General features: G+C 45.9%; 1 protein-coding gene across 1 annotated transcript in view; it reads right to left on the minus strand.

The window, feature by feature from the left end:
* Nucleotides 1-18,134, minus strand: part of LOC119442866 (Down syndrome cell adhesion molecule-like protein 1 homolog) — a 180,104-nt gene that overhangs the window by 69,878 nt on the left and 92,092 nt on the right. The window contains exons 2-3 of the mRNA XM_037707910.2: nucleotides 8,491-8,603; nucleotides 5,251-5,470 (exon numbers count right to left, since the gene is read on the minus strand). Coding sequence (XP_037563838.1) covers nucleotides 5,251-5,470; nucleotides 8,491-8,603 — 333 coding nt within the window. The remainder of the gene's footprint in view (nucleotides 1-5,250; nucleotides 5,471-8,490; nucleotides 8,604-18,134) is intronic.

The following is an 18,134-nucleotide window of genomic DNA, read 5'->3' on the forward strand; positions in this document are numbered from 1 at the left end:
TGTCGACTTTAATTGGCGCCGGCTACTCCTTTTCACATAGAGATAAGGAAAAAAAAAGAATTAACCTACACGCATTAAAACTAAACGTCAACTACAGATATCACAATAACATAAAGTCCAGTCACATAAGTACATTAATGCGGCACTAAAACTGAAAGTCAACTCAGAAACACAGCAACATGAAGTCCAGTCACAACGGTGCACTATAGAAAACACAAAGTCCAGTCCCGTAAGTTCCCTAATGCCGCACAACGTCAACTCAGAAACACAGCAACACAAAGTCCAGTCACGTGACTACACTAAAATCAGGGCACATAAGAAAGCACGGATTAGACTTAAATGAAAGTACATGAACCCAGGCGTTGAATTGGCTAAAGTCGGGTAAAAAAATACCATAGAGTGAGCTTATAACAGATAGACACTCTACTCAATAGCTTCCGAGAATATTGCTCGCTACCAGAAATCGTTGGAGGGCCATTAACGCTCGTCTTTGTAATGAATATGTTGGCCAGGGATCTAAGATCTTCGTGAGGCTAAAGGGCCTGCGGTGTAATGCCACTAAACCACGTACTAAACGTTGTCCGTGTGCGTCGTGTCGTGGATATTCTAAAAGAAGATACTGTACATCCTCATCCACGCGGCCACAAGTGCACTCCGGACTATCAGCTCTTGAAATGTTTTGTAGAAAGTGTTTTGTGACGTAATAGCTCAGCGGAAATCCGCTAGGTGGAGATAAGTAATTAAAGGGAAACTGAGACATCCACCCAAATGTAGCAATTGCTACAATGGAAACCCAACCGGGTTCCTCGAAAGAAAGCCTCGCAGTTGAAGAAAAATTCGTCCTGGCCCGGGACTCTTTTGACAACTTCGAATGGTTAATTCGCGAATCGAATACGAATCGAATGGCAGATACTATTCGATTCGTATTCCTCCTTTACTAATATTCGCACACCCCTACTTCTAGCGAATATGCTGAAACAAGACGATAATTAAGTTTAAGCAATGACAACAAAGTTCTATGTAATACGGATTATCGACTACTGCAGCTACCATAATGTCAGCCGCCGCAAGCTCCGGGAGCATATTTCATCGTTGCATCAAACGCGACGAGCGGAGAGCAGCCTGTGCCTCGCATATGAATGCATTGATCGAGCGACTTGTAAAATGGAAGTGCTGTTCCGACAATAAACAAGCCGCGCACTTACTTCACAATAACAAACCATTCAAAGCCACATGAAATAAAAATATTCGTAAAATCACCAGACGCTGCCTTGCTGCGCACCGATTAGCACTGCCATTATCGTACCTCTCAAAAATTTTGTGAGCGGTTGTTTCGAAGGTTTCTCTGTCGTTTGCTTCGTTGAATGGCGTGACACTTGTCCAGCCATTTAATCAGTCGGATCCTTTCAATCATTTAGCATTTCTGTACTTTTTGGTGTGTGTTTGACAGTTCTACATTACTGAAAGATACCTAGCTGTTCCGAACACAACCCTCGAAGACGTAAAGAGAGTGCACCACGTGGCGTGTTTGCGGAACATAATCGATATATCTGTAGTTCGCGCCACAGATGAACCGAGAACAAAGGCGGGTTTATAGACTTCCAGCTGAGAGAGTCACTGTCGGTTTGCGTTGGAAAATGAACGCGGCTGGTACTGATGCGCAGCCCGCGAGCGTGATGACAGCTAGCTGCACTGGTGGCTCGCTGAAAATGAAACGGCTTAATTGTGTCCAAACCGAAGGTCCCGAGGCAGTAGTTCAAATTAAAGCCAGCGCCATCTGGGAAAGACAGACCTGTCAGAGCGTGTCTGCGCAACTATCTCGGTCGAGACGAGCACACAATGAATTGAAATCTCTACGCGAAAAGCAGTACGTGTTGTGTTCTGATTTGTGGATTTGTTGAGTGACCGGCCACTACACGGAGGCCGCTGTATGCGATCTTATAGGGTTAGCATGCACGCGCGCCATGTCATGCCTTAAAATAGACTCGTGAATATCATATATATATATATATATATATATATATATATATATATATATATCGTATTTAGAAAAATGAGAAGCACAACTTCGCGGTTATCTTAGATTTATGTTTATTTACCCAACAGTTGCTGTCGGTGGACCGACCTTTTTCAAGGGATACAGGAAATTCTCGCAACAGTGTTTTTATATCTTCAGGTAGAGAAAGAACTTCTTTCTCTCTCTCTCTCTCTCTATATATATATATATATATATATATATATATATATATATATATATATATAAGAAGCCAAGAAACAATGACACCAACGACAACATAGGGGAAATTACTTGTACTTGCTAATTCAATTCAAGAAATGATAAATTCGTGGAAATGAAAATGGCTGAAGAAACAACTGTCCGCAGGTGGGGAACGACGATCCCACGTCTTCGCATTACGCGTGCGATGCTCTTACCATTGAGCTACCGCGGCGCCGTTTCCCCATCCATTTTCTGGGGTATTTGTTTTACAACGAGAACTAACCCTGGGAGTGTTAGCCAGCGCCACATGTCCCTGGCCTGCGGAGCAGCAGGCCAGAGACATGTGAATAAATCACACAATTAATGCAATAGGACAAGCTGATGTAGTCAAATTTGGTTTTATGTGCATGTGCTGCTATATATAACGTGACAGCATTAAAGGCCCCGTGTCAGAGAAACTCCGGCGTCGGCGTCTGTGTCGGCGTAGGTGCCGGCGCCGGCGTCCGCGGCCCCAAAAATTATCCCGAACCACCCCGATCACGCAGGCCCTCCGCGTGGCGCAGAGACGTTAATGAACTAATTGAATTTCTCGAAGTAAAATGCGTCAGAAAAATCGTAAAGTAGGACTTAACCACAACTTACAGACGTGATAGCGTCGGATTGAAATTTTGAATATCCGAGAAAACTTAATTCTCTTACGCAGAAACTCAAGCAGAAACCCCTTTTCCAGCATTTCTACAATTCATACAGTGGCAGGCCGCGGTTTTTTTCTTGCAAAAACACCATCCAGATGGCGCTCGCCTCGTCGGCAGCCGCGCGCGCAGGCGAAGTTGGAGAAAAAGAAAGCTGCAGTTGCCGGGAAGCCTGATAAGCAGCCAGGGATATTTGAATGCTATCGCATTCCAACTCTTAAAGGCGAAGCTTAAGCGTCCCCGAAATTTTTGGCTGCGGTGTTGCTTTGGGCACCTTGATTATTATTATTATTATTATTATTATTATTATTATTATTATTATTATTATTATTATTATTATTATTATTATTATTATTATTATTATTATTATTATTATTATTATTATTTATTGGCATCCCCTTTGAAATAGGGCGATGACAATTAGTCAGCTAGCCTGCTTGAGCTAATCAATGAACCTACACACATTTATCAGTGTATGTAGCATTTTCTTTCTGTTTCCTTCATCTTTTCTCGCATCATCAGAATCTCTATATCTACCTTATATAGTTACGTATGCCTGTAACATATCCGGCCCTATCAATTTCTTCCCTGCCATTTTTCCATCAATACTCTTACACGTCTCTTGCTTATCTCAACTGCGGACCGGTTAATGCTTCCATACACTTTAAATACAGCGTTTCTGAAAGGTGTACGTTACCAATGGGTCTCGCCGGGTGAAATCCTCCGCATTACATTATATAGGATGCGCTGAGTTGTCTCCGGATGTTTGCTCCAGTATACACATGTCTGATCTTGTTGCGAGTATTTTCTTCGGTATTTTTAAGGCGAAAGGGCGTTAAGGGCCTCGTGTGGCAGAAAATCCGGTGTCGGTGTTGGCGTCGGCGGCGTTGTCCGTTAGAGAAAAGTCATGCCGAACCACGCATCCTGAACCATGCTGGCCCTCCACGTGGCACATATGTGTTGCTGAACTAATTGAATTTCTCAAAGTAAAATGCGTCAGAAAATTCATAAAGTACGACTTACACACAACCTACAGACATGCTAGCATCTGATTGTAATTTTAATATAGGAAAAAAAATAATTCTGTTACGCGGAAACTCAAACACAAACCCTTTTTCCAGCTGCCGTTTAAGGTCTGTCTTAGAGGGAGCGGCACGCCCTACTCGAATCCTTGCAACACCACCCATATGGCACTCGCCTCCGTGCATCCGCGGCAGCGGCGGCGCCCGCGGTGCGGGGAAAGAAAAAAAAGGAACCAGAAAGCTCGCCTTCGTGCATAGCGTTCGCCGCCAGCGTTTCCAGGTAAACATTACATAATCTGCAGTTGCCGGGAAGCATGAAAAGCAGTCAAGGATCTTTTAATGCTATCGCGTTCCACTCTTAAAGACGAAGTCCTCCAAGGTTTTTTTTTTTTTTTTTTTTTTTTTTTCGTTTTTAGGCAACCAGCTCGAGCCTCAAACAGCAAGCCACTGCTCTTTGTGTTATCGTACAGATTTTCCCTTTTGATTTCCTTCTTCCCATTCTCGTAAACCTCCATGGTCTTTTTTGTTTCCATTGTTTGCATCCATTTCCCTGTCTCTAGCATTTTCTTTTTGATGACTCCTGATTGTCTATTTACAGATGAGGGTACATATGAACATGTCTCCATCTTGCGGGATTCCGAACTGATTTGACATATGCCTGGCCACCATTTCGCAGCCATGCTCTCACGTGTTTCTGTGAAATAAATGAATGAATGAATGAATGAATGAATGAATGAATGAATGAATGAATGAATGAATGAATGAATGAATGAATGAATGAATGAATGAATGAATAAAATTTCCGTGTATTTTACCATTTCTTTTAGCGCGCTAATTGATCGGAGATGTTCAAGCTTGGTCTAAACCTTAGCACGCTATATTCCTCCGCTTATCTTGCAGCTTCCTTCTGGTTATCCTAAATTCATCTGCCTCTCAGGGAAATCATGCTTTGTACTTTGACTGTTAACCAACGGGCACTCGGGATGAGTAAAATCTCCGCAATGACTACCAAGATGCACAGGAGGAGACACTCCATCCTCCCTTTACGTTTCTCTTGAGTAGAACATAAAACAAGATTGTCTTTGCCTATTCCCAACACCACCGTTTCTGACTTCATTTACCTCTCTCAAATCGATATTCAAGTGACTATTACTACACAAGTTTGAGCTCGAATCCGCGCACTAGCCCTTGCGTTGGATATAATGTACCTTATGGTACATCCTTAATTTTAGCAAGAATGTCTCGCATACAAACCAGAGGTTCGCTTATTCTATATTGTGGCCGAAAATAAGCTCAAACGTGCCTCGGTGGTACGCACCTTCGACGAGGGGATGCACTTCGAGAGCGCCGAGTTGCGACAGCCTGGGCGTGGAGTCGACCACGCACGCGTACAGGCCGGCGTCCGAGACCTTCACGCGGGACACTCGCAGCTGCCACGAGCTGGGCCGGCTGTGGTCGGAGTGAACCCGCGCGTCCGACGTCAGCATGCGGGTGTCGAAGGTGAGAAGCTCGCCGGACCCAGCCCGGTACCAAGACACCTGCGTTCGGGGGACGCAATCAGTATATCACGGCAATGCAGGGTTAGTGCTAGAGTATGTCGATATACCAAGCAATGCATCAAAGTCATTCATTCATTCATTCATTCATTCATTCATTCATTCATTCATTCATTCATTCATTCATTCATTCATTCATTCATTCATTCATTCATTCATTCATTCGTTTAGCCAGCTAGCCAGCTAGCAACTTAGGCGAGTCAGCCGCCGAACGATCTCAAAACTAGGACGCGCTATGCGCTAATATCCAACATTTCAGGAGAGCGTATCTATCACCAGAATTCACGCTGAAGCGGGAACCATGAGTGGCCGCCATGTTCGACAACGCTATGTGCGTTAAACTCGCCTCGTAACGTAACGTAATACGTAACGTAAATTTCGGCGTAAACCGCAGATTCAGTAACGTACGGAGCATGCACAGTGAGGACATCGAGATTTCCTTACGTACGTAATGCGTTTACGTTTGGTTGCAAATGCTATTCTAAAGCTCTGTCTTATCTTTTGCACACGTCCCTGCTAGACTAGCCTATCATCATCACCATCATCATCAACCTATTTTTATGTACACTGCAGGACGAGGGCCTCTCTCCGCGATCTCCAATAACGTAACCCTGTCTTGCGCTAAATGATTCCAATTTGCACCTGTAAATTTCCTAATTTCATCACCCCGCCTAATTTTCTGCCGTCCTCGACTGCGCTTCCTTTCCCTTCGAACCCATTCTGCAACTCTAATGGTCCACTGGTTACCTACGCTACGCATTACATGGCCTGCCCAGCTACATTTTTTTTTGATTAATGTCAACTAATTTATCGGCTATCCCCGTTTGCCTCTGATCCACGCCGCTTTCTTCCTGTCTCTTAAAGTTACGCCTAAAGGCCCGACCACATGGAGCACGGGATAGTGGTCTCGCTAAGCGTATACCTTAGCCTACACGTGTCCGAGTTTGTACGCGTGTGACGAAGGGAAGGGCGAGCAGCCACACGATCATACGCGCATAAGTGAGCGCTTCATTGCGTGTAGCACATGTTCTGCTATAATCACCTCGGCGAAACGTTCGTGTTTGAGGAAAGTTTATACTTAACTTGCACAAAAGACGCAATCGCGACCGAGAAATTTGATCCCGAGTGGGCTCGATCACGATTGAGAGTGGCCCGCGTATGGCACCCGTATAAAATTTTGAGCACTTGCCTGTTACGGCAGCGTTGGACATCACATTTTATTGCGATAGCAATTATATGGACACTTCAACCGGATTTCTGCCGTCGGCGTCGCCGTCGCCGTGAGGTTCCGTATAAAGTCCAAGGGCGATAAAATCCGCCGCATGGGCAAGCGAAAGCGCGCGGGGGACGCGCGCTATCACGGAGAGCGAACGCACGGCGGAAAGCAAACGCGACCGTCGCGCGAAAGGCCGTGGGGGTATGGGAGGGAGGTAAGCGGGGCGACGCTGTGATCCGGCACCAAAGGCGTATCTTGCAACCGGGCGTAAGGGGAACTTACCACTCAATCTCCCATGCGAAAGCAAGAAAGCGGGAAGGCAGCGCGGGAGGGATGGGGGGGCGCAGCTTCTACTCTGCCAACAACTGCGCTCGTACTTTGCCCGCGGCTGTGGCGGTCGCCCGCACCGTCTGTTATCTCCACACGGCTCTGACCTTTGTATGCGCTGTGCATTCGCCGCTCAGTTTCCATTGCAGCGATAGACCGACGGCTGCGCTTGCTGCCAGCGTTTTGACAGTCGTTGTCTGTGGTCATTCAGTGTGATCTATTCATGTGTACTTGTGCGCGCTGACACCACGCTTGTTAATTCAGTTAGTAAGCGAATGTGTCCAAGTTTATGCAGCCGATAAAACTATCCCTACTCCGAATAGCTCTCTACTAATTTGCTATCGGAATTTATGCTTCGCCTTTCGGGCGAAACTGCGACATTTTTTTTCGCTACGTCGGCTAAGGAGCACCTCGTCACGAGCTTATTCTTATGGCGCTTGTGCTTTGCCGGCCAATGTGTATAGGCCTAGCCTCAGTGCAGGCCACCAGCGTTCCATTATTGAAAGCGTTCATCGTCCTTGTTCGACATGGAATCGGCGATGACTCCAGGCGTCTCAGCACGATTCCGAGACCACAACAATCTTGTGACCGAACTTTGTGTTGCTGTGTTTCTGAGTTGACTTTCAGTATTAGTGTAGTATTAGTGTATTTATGTGACTGTACTTTGTGTTATTGTGATTTGGAGTTGCATTTAATTTTAATGCGTGTAGCTTAATTCTTTTTTTTTCTTTCATACCTCTATGTTCACCTCTATGTTCACCTCTATGTGAAAAGGTGTAGCCGGCGCCAATTAAAGGCGTCAACATCTCCTAAATACCATATAATAAAAAAAATCTGGCACCACACCCGCACCTGAAGTTTACATGCCGGCCACGTGACGATGGTGCACAGGCTGCCACTTCCATCGCGTACGCTCAAAATGACGCTCAAAATCAAGCACTGCCTGACACGCGCACGGCCTGCGCGTCTTCCCTCTCTAGACGCGTGGGACAAGCGCGCATGGCCTCGCAGACTCGTGACGCGTAGCCAGGCGCGTACGATTAGCCGCGTGTGGTTGGGCCTTAACAACTTTCGTTCCATCGCTCTTTGCGCGGTCCTTAACTTGTTATCGAGCTTCCTTGTTAACCTCCATGCATACAAGCGCTATCATATACCATGGAGTCACTATCTGTGAATGTGAAGCTTAGTGCTTCATATAGTGCGAGGTTGTTTATAAAGCAGACAACCTGGAATCCACATCTCACAGAGAGGCTAGCCTATCTTTTTTTCTTTTTTTCTTTTTTTTTTATTTCTGCTACACCAGTTTCACCATATGCTCCACAGAATCTAAAATTTTAGGCGGAGGTGATTTCAGCTTTTCCCTCGGAATGACTGAAGATTGTTCTACTTTCATCCTCACTGATGCCACCATACCGTTGAAAATAACCTTTTTCTAAGATATGAGCCTAGTTCGGCTCACCTTGTGGGATCCAAGATTCTCAACGAGGCACGTCAATACGATGTCGTCGCCCTCCGCAGCCTGGATTGTTGGTATCGGAGACAGGAACATGGGCTGCGAAGTGCTGAATATTTCTGGAAAAAAAGTGACGGAATTGCAAATAGAAATGAGTACTTGGACAATCACCGTGCGAGTCACTGGAGCAGAAAGCGACGAGATCATTGCCATTTCAACAGGTCTTTGCGACCGTTTATAGACATCATGCGCACCTTCAAGTACGCGCGCGACAAGTGCTCGATCTTTTCCTTTCTTTCCCCCTCATCATTCCTTTATCCCCTTTCCCCAGTGCAGGATAGCAAACCAGACAAGCATCTGGTTAACCTCCCTGCCTTTCCTATCTCTTCTCTCTCTCTCTCTAACAAAGCACAAAAAAGGGAGAGGGAATGTGTTTTTCTCTTTCGCTCAATGGCCAATTAGCTAACAAGAACTCCTAACAAGAATAGACCCCGAACAAACCAAATCGAACACAAGTAAGAACCTGCAGAAACTCATTCATTCCTATCCTGGGGAGGAGAATGCCCTAATACAGGAACTGCCGAGCAAATACTTCAACACCAACAAGGACATACCCACTCCAGCTAAATATGAAGGAGAAAGCAATCCTGCTATAGATAGGGATATAGACGAAGCAGAAGTTAGAGCCGTCCTCAGCCAGATTAAAACCACTGCCACGGCCGGGGAAGACAGCATGACAAACAAAATGCTCCGAAATTCAGATGATCACTCGATCAGCGAAGTCACTAAACTACTAAACATCCACTGGGCCGAAGGAAAAGTTCCATCTAGCTGGAGACATGCCAATATCATCTTCATACCGAAACCGGGCAAGAGGTTAGAACTGGGAAAACTTAGACCAATTTCTCTCACCTCCTGCTTAGGCAAGGTGATGAAGCATGTATTATTAAAGAGGATAAACCATTAAATTGAAACGGAACACCTACTACCTCACACGCTAATCGGTTTCAGAGCGCGTCTATCAACACAAGACATTATGCTTTACCTGCAACAAGACATTCTTGACGCACGCCCAATAACAGCCACTCGTACCATACTGGGCCTGGACGTCTGTAAAGCATTTGACAATGTATCACATCAGGCCATCTTAAATGGCCTATCCCAGTTGAATGTAGGCGAAAGAACTTTCGCCTACATTTCCGAGTTTCTCAAAGACAGAACGGCAACCATCCAACTGGGTGAAATGCGTGGTCAAAAGCCTACGCTAGGGACAAGAGGCACCCCGCAAGGTGCCGTCCTCTCACCCCTACTCTTCAATATCACCATGACGAGCCTACCACAACAACTAAACAGGATACCACACATCAAACATGCCATACTACGCGGACGATGCTACTATCTGGAATAATAGTGTCTCGGATGGTGCGATAAATGTGGCGTTACAGGAGGCAGCAAATGTTGTGCAAGGGTATGTCAGACACAACGGGCTAACTTGCTCCCCCTCGAAATCCGAACTCCTAATAATTAGAAATAAATCCAAGCAAGACGCCAGACACTTGCATCCAACAAGCACCGGTCAAAATTATGTTGGAAAGTGGCCCGGTTCCTCCGGTTCTAACCATTAGAGTGCTGGGCATGCTTATTCAACACAGCACGCAGAATACCGCGGCTCTCAAAAAACTGCAGAACACCGCCAAACAAATTAGTGGACTGCTCAGGCGAGTGGCTACCAGACACAGAGGAATGAAGGAAGATGGACTTGTGTAAGTTGATTCAGGGATTCTTAATCAGCGGCATAGTATACTCCTTCCCCTATTATCATCTCAGGAAATCAGACAAAAATAAAATAGAAGTTATAATTCGACAAGCGTACAAATGGGCCCTAGGTTTGCCTGTTTATGCCAGCACCGAGAAGATCCTCCAACTTACCGTGCACAAGTTCCCTCAGAAACTACATGGGAGACCCTAATACAGTCCCCAGAAGAAAAGCTACAAAAAGGAATTATTCCCTGGGCGGAAGAGGTCGCCGATAACAAGTGGCCATCTACAAAGCCCTGAAATTTCTCGTAATAAAGTTATTTCCTCCTCTCTTTCGCTCTCTTTCTGATTACCGCTGTGATCGTCCCCTTCTAAGTCACACTCATATGGCATGTATACCATTTAATTAGACGGTGGTGGTGCAATGCGGTAGCGGCAGCTAAATGTAACTACCCTAAGCTGCCTTTCCGTCACGATTGTTATGAGAGAAAACGACCAGTGCGAACGCTAACACGCTCTGTTATTTATATCGCCTTGCTTAGTGCATGGCTTGCGCTCTCAGGCTATGTGAGATAATGATTTTATACGCCGCATACAACCGTGAAATGCCTCTTCGATTCCCTAGTCATAAGTATCCAGGGTGATTTACGGCGCGCGTCAGGCCGGCTCACTCATATGTGTCGAGTAAGTTGTTTAAATGCTTTGTAAGAATTTCGATGCCCTCTTAACCTCTAGGTGGTACTTACGCTCTACAGTTTTACGAAGTTGCAACTTTAATGCGACACAATGGGCTGCGTTTAGGCACGTTAGCTTAGAGCTATCAGTGTCCCGATCTCTCGCATACAGCCGCGTCCCAATTTCGGGCCACTTCTCGCGTCCCTGTATAGAAGCGCCTTTCTCTCGTGTGACCTCCTTCCGCGCTCTTGCTGAAAACGGCCGGGGAAAGAAGCCGAGCGGCGGTCCCACAAAAATTATGCCCCCGCGATGGCCGTTCAAGAGCCACCGTGAAACCCAGGTGATCTGGCGTTTGTAAACGAGACACACCGCCTGGGCCTGGAAGCTGCCCGCTTCGCCACCGCGGTCGTGTCTCAAAACGCGTGTTTCGTGTGCTGCTTTGCGTACGCCGCGCTATCCAGGCGGCACGGGCGGGGAGCAGGCGCGCCATGTATATTACATCATACGCCGCCCCGCTGCTAGGCGAGTTACAAACCCCTTACGGGAGAGGGCCAAAACGAGCGCGGAAGCGGAGAGAAGACTCATTACTGCATAAAACATGCCCTGCGTCGCCCTCTCTCCGAGGACTGGAACAACTGCACGAGCAGCGGTCGTCGGTGTCGGAAACCTTAATTATTATGATTTCGCCGCAGTCTGTATGGCGCTGCGCGATCTCCTGTTCTCTCTTTCCCTCTCTCTTACGCACATTGAAAGACCTCCTTAGGTTTGACGCACCTCGTTCCCCTTATACAAGCTCCGGTGAAGACAATTCTTCCACAAGTTCCTCAAGGGGTGATTGCCAATGTGGCCGCCAGCGTACGGCATTCTAAGGCTATACCACAGAGAAGACGCCACGAAGCTTGTCTTCGTTTCAGTTTTCAACATATAACGCCCCGCTAAAGCCTTTAACTTTGTGTAATCGCAGTTTTTTTTCTAACTCAAAAATACATTGGAAAACCGAGGAAATCTCTAGTCGAAATATTTGGCTTCTTGATCCGCAAAAATACCGTACCTAGATAACATGTATTATTTAAAATAACAGTACTCTGCAGGCTTCTGACAGCCCTTTGTAAACGAGATGTTTAATAGAGAACTTGAAAGATTTCATTAAATGGACTAGACATAATTAAGAGCTGAACCAACAACATACGGTAATCCTTTCTTTTTTCTTTCAATTTTTTTTTTCAGCACGAGCACATTTGGTCTTTCCATTCTGCAGTGAAAAAGCGAGTTAAGCCAAACTTTCCGTGGGTCTTTATTGCCTAGTCAGCATGCTAAATCTCGGCGGCCAGTACATATTTCACAACACTAGAATAATCTCGTTAAAAATCTTCATAGTAGCTACTATTATAAAAATGTTGTACTTCTACCGCATCTGTTGCCAATTAAACCAATTAAACGCCCTGGCCTGTTGAAATGCGTAAATGAAGTGCTAACAACGATAATTGCGCTACGCACCGTATTCAACGACGTGCCTTGAATAGCGATTAAAACTTCCTTCGAGCGAGTAATTGATACAGAACACTTCGACACAGTGATTTCTCCACTACGAAATAGCGTAGATATACTTTTATGGTTCGGGCTTCGCTTTTATTCACACATTTTTCACTCATGATTGTCCTACTCTTTACGAAGCATATGCGTCTGAATATCTCCTTGTAGTGCATACTGCCAGCTCATTTGATGCGATGCTTCATCTTCCCAACTCGAAGTAAAGTTATCGTTCGAAGTCCATCGTATATAATCGCCTTACGATTCCTTCATTGAAGTCCGCAGATCACGTACAAACGAACTACATTTGTCTCTATATCCTTCTATCTTTCTGTGATGTGTTTTCATTAGAAGCAAGCTCACTCGTTCGAAGCTCAAGAGGAAAATACGATTGACGCTCACTGAAAGAGAGTCGGGTTCGGAAGATTTGCACCACGCAGCGGGAGGCGACGCCGATGGGCAGTCACGCATCCTGCAGACCGGATAATGCGGCGCTTATCTAGAAGCATCTCCGCGAGTACTGGCACCCGAGATTTTCAACTCAACGCGTTTTGCTTCCTGTCTACTCCTTCTCCTTCGCTCTCACCGATTTCTTCACTCCTTGATAAACGCGACTTTGTTGAAGCTTTTGTAAGCGGACGTTTACGTCTTTCCTTGTTTTCTTAAAAAACGCCTGCACCAAAACCAAACGCTCTATATCTTGCGCCGCGGAGTACTCGAATGGACTCTGCAAAATTCCCAGCGAGTAAAAAGCATGCTTAGGTCCTGTCACTGATCCCCAGATTCTTTGTAAACTCGGCAAGAAGGCTTGATGACTTCCGTAGTCGAAAGAAGATGTCGCAGCTCGACATTGTCGCCTAGTGCATTTTGTTTTGTCACATTTATCTCCGAGAAAATCGTGACTTAGAAATGCAGCATCAGCGGTGAATGAGCATGGTCACGGCTTCAAATTATTTTCCTTTGCCTTGCGTTTGTTGTTTTCAACTTGGGACAAACGCTAGAAGTTTAGTCGGCCACAAGAGCGTGATGTCCGTCGGCTGCTCGCGGACTGCTTTGTTGCTGACGCGTGGGTATTGATATTACAGAAAAGAAATACGTTAGGCTTTCTAGGTGAAAGAACTAGTTGTACGTATTGGAAAGGATAACGTGAGAATGAACGAGTAACAGCACTACAAACAGCCAGAGGCTAGTCTTCTTTTGATACGCATTGGAACGGCAGTGACCATGGCATAAGATATCACGAGGCCTACCAATAACTGTTGTAAGATAAATTGTTACAAATTTCTGAGTACTGCTACCTACTGACCGTGTCTTTCTTTGCTGTAAGCCTACCTGCTCCCGACCCGCTGCACACTAGTAAAACCAAGCTTTTACGTGCCAAAACCACGATATAATGACACGTTACGCTTTTTACGAACTCTGCATTGCTAGACAGTGCGTCCAAATTTTTACAATCTTGTTACTCTGCAAAGCACGACTAGAATAGCATTTTCCTTTGAAAACGACACAGGCGATTTTTAAAGCAACACATAGGGCGTCGCTTTGCAAAAAGAGTGATTTCCAGGAAGAAGTGAGTGGCATGCTTGGCCTAATTTGCACACGCAGAGATCAAGCCATCCGTGAATGTCAAAATTTAAAAGAGCAATACAATCTAAATGTACTTCCCTGAGCAAAAGTATACGAACAACGGACTCCGCGATGAAGACAATGTTCTTCTCCACCTATGAATGTAACTTGGAATTGAGGACTACATTCCATACTTGGCAGTGCGAACTTTACGATGCACTTGCGAATTTCAATTTTTCAATCGGAATTTTACGAATGCAAGTTTTTTTTTTTTTTCAGCGACCCTGTGGTCCGTATTTCTATTCACGGGCGTACGTCTGCTCTGAATACTGAATTTCTAGAAGGTGGCGTTTCGCCTGCGCTTGAAGTTTCTTGGAGACATCCATTTGTTCAGCAAGCAGCAACGTCTAGCATTACCTATTGAATAACACTAATCGCTTAGTGCAGTGGACAGACTTGCGGATGGCTGTGGTGTTGACTTGGTTGAGAGGAGGCATCCTACCTATTCTTTGTCTAGTCACCTCGTTTATCTCTCCGTTGGCAGCATTAGTTGCGTGATGTGCTCACGCAGCATTTAACAACACGACACTTTTAGCCCCACACACGTTAGAAGCAGACGCTAGGGTCGACCAAATGCCGGCGTGCCTTTGGAAGCCTGTAGCTGTAGCTAGCATATTCACCTGCAACTAGCATAATCCTCGTGCTAACTACACTCCAAATATCTACTTTATACTACACTATATACTAAACATCTATACCGTGTATCCCAGCTAACGTTAGCCAAGCTGTTCAACTAAAGAAAACATAAAATTATAAGAATTACGCTGTTCAGGTGACCGACTTGGCTAACATCAGCTGGGACTTATGCCACTCATTGAGAGTTTTAAGGGCACGGTCTTTTAGTACTCCCAATGGCCCAGAGCGCATGCTGTACTATACGGTTCATAACATGCAGCGTCTAAGTTGCACAATCCCGCTCAGAAATCGTAGTCTCTATGCCACAAGAAGCCTCTAGTGTTAAAGAACGCTATCAATCTAATGGTCCAGCCAGGCACAAAATTGCACCTAGGATTGGTTCTTCTAGCCGCCAGTTCCAAGCAGACTGCTGGGCGGTGACGCGAGAACACGTCCCGTACGCATGCCGCGCCAACCTTCGAAAGAGACGGAGGCCTTGTCATTTCGAAAATATGAAATTCGAGATGTAAATGTACAAAATAGACTTGGCGAGAGCGCCTTTGACGTCATAGGTCAATGTCTCCACTAAATATAAAATGTCGAGGCTTTTAGACGCTCCTTGCATAAGGTGTTGGCATAGCAGACCAGTTTATTTCATTCATATTTGAATTCCTGTTGAGGAAGCCTGTAACCGAATACGGGACTGGACAGACCGGTACCCGGATGCCTGAGAGTACAGAATCTTTTCAATGGCTCAGTGCAGCGCAGTTACCGTAGACAAAGTCATGTATATTATTTTTGCCGAAGCACAGGCTCATCTGACGGCACTCACAATCGTACGGCTCAAACATTCTTTGTGGGAAAGCCATCCGTATAGATGCGTAGATGTGGTCAATATATTGCGCCAGAATTCACAGCCAAAACAAAAGTTGTTGGGCCACCGGAGCGACACAAAAAAATCACAAGCCCTTCCCCTGTCGAGAAAATGGAGGGTAAGCGAAGCTTGTCGTGTGTTCCTTCGGTGTTCCTCGGAACGAATTGCACTGATGCGTACCACGTTGTGCTCGAACCACAACCAGTCACACGCGCTGCAACTGGCTCCGAAGTTCACGTTGAGAAACTCGCGCTGAAACCTGGCCGTCGCACCGGGGAAGTTGGCGCTATAGCGTTGCCGAGGCGTGCACCACCGTTGTCGGGGTTCTGGAGGGCAAGACGACGCTGTAGCGGGCCTTCCGCTTTGTTTGTCCTAAGCTCAGGGTCGGCGGCTCTTCGCTGACGTTTGGCCTCAACATCGCGCTCCCGCCACTCGGGGTACGCGGCTCTTCGGAAGCCCTCCCGCTAGAATCGGACGAGAAGCTTCGCTATACCCCCATTTTCTCGACAGGGGAAGGGCTGGTGTTTTTGTCTCTTTGGGTCCCACGTGTGACAAGGGTAGTTCAAGGGCGCGGTACAGGTCCCCGAGCCCACAGCGGTATGTGCCATTGAGCTTGGACCCTTTCTGCACTATCACCAGGATCGGCTCACTTTTTTTGCGTACACGGACGCCACCTAAATCTGTACCTTATAACAAGCTTCGCTCGAAGAAGTATTTCCTCTTCGCCAACACTGCAGCTGCCATAAAAGTAAAGTGTTGGAATGTATAGAGGAACCATAGTGAAACCTTGAAGAAAAACTTATCGCACTCAAGTTAAACTAAAGCTTTTGTAGTCCTAGTTCAAATTCAGGAGCACCAGCGCTCATACGAAGCACACAAAAGAGAACGACACACGCATTGCGCTGACTAGCAACCCCATGGTTTTATTGCAAAACAACCAGCCCATGTTTCTACTCTATACACTAGTTCATTTGTAGTCCTGTGAACTTTACCACATCCCTCTCTTTTCGCCAACACGATGCCAGAATCTGTAAGTATGCTCAAGGCTTCGATGTTTTTGCGCGTCTAAGTCGTAAGTAACGATAAAAAATTTGCAGCGCTGACTGCGGCAGCAAGTTAAGCGCTGCGCTTCAACTTCTTTGTCTGTGTTCTAACTAGACGCGGGTCCGACTAACGCGGACACGACACACGCGGGTGCACCAAAATTCCTGACACCCTTAAAGCTTTAACACACAATATATCGCGGTAAATCGCTTCGCACAGGCGGGACTACTCTGCCCGTGAAGAGCCCCGCGCTATTAAAATTACATCACTTTCCGGTTTGAGCACTGACATTATTTAGCGCTTCTAATATTTATTAGTCTGAGACGATTTAAGATAAAAGCCATGCACTATGAATGTTATGATTCATGAGATCTGTTTTCGGGCTGTCAATCCCAAAATTGTGATAAATAGTTTATTCAACCTGGTTAGACCTGGTATGAGCTACTTTAGTCACTGAATAATGTAGCATTTAACCTGCATATACGGCATGAAAAAGCATACTGCATCATCATCATCATCACCACCATCCTATTTTATGTCCACTGCAGGACGAAGGCCTCTTCCTGCAATCTCCAATTACCCCTGTCTTGTGCTAGCGGATTCCAACTGTCGCTGCAGATTTCCAAATTTAATCACCACACCTAGTTTTCTGGCGTCCTCGACTGCGCTTACCTTCTCTTGGTATCCATTCTGTAACTCTAATGGTCCACCGGTTATCCATGCTACGCATTACATTGCCTGGCCAGCTACACTTATTTCACTTAATGTCACCTAGAATATAGGCTATCCACGTTTGCTCTCTGATCCACGCCGCTCTCTTCCTGTCTCTTAACGTTAAGCCTAACATTTTTGTTCCATCGCTCTTTGCGCGGTAATTAACTTGTTCTCGGGCTTCTTTGTTAACCTCCAAGTTTCTGCCCCGTATGTTAGCACCGGTAAAATGCAATGCTTGTAAAGTTCTTTTCAACGACAGTGGGACCAGTGAGTATCTGGTAATGCCTGCCGTATGCCCTAGAACCCATTTTTATTACTAGAGTGTCCATATAATTGCAATCGCAATCATAGTTGCAAAGTGCGATGTCCTAAGCCTGAAGAAAGCTCAGCGTTGCTGGCCTTCAGTATCGCACTCGGGGTCCCTATACCATAGCCTATCTTGTTGGATAGCGGAAGGGAACGATACAAGCGTCCCTAGCCTTGCAAGCGCATGCAAAGAGCGTGCTGTACATAAACACACCAAGAGCATACTGTTACTCTAACCGAACGCACACTCTGCGATCTAATCTATCGCGCTAAAAAAACCCACTTGGCGTCGCTTTACGACCACTTGCGGCTTGTTTAGGCCATTTCTCCTCTTTCTTTTTTTTTTTTCTTTTGGGCATGGTTTTTAGTACCGCTTTGACAGGCTACTTCCGTTTCATTTCCTGCTTGTGAGGTGCTTCGTGAGCCTTTCGTTCGGATGGTTTTCTTTTTTGCTTATTTATATTCGCCAGAGTCTCGGTGACATCGTGCATTTCACTCTGTTCACAGG

The sequence above is a fragment of the Dermacentor silvarum genome, chromosome 2 (assembly GCF_013339745.2).
Source record: "Dermacentor silvarum isolate Dsil-2018 chromosome 2, BIME_Dsil_1.4, whole genome shotgun sequence".
Taxonomy (NCBI): domain Eukaryota; kingdom Metazoa; phylum Arthropoda; class Arachnida; order Ixodida; family Ixodidae; genus Dermacentor; species Dermacentor silvarum.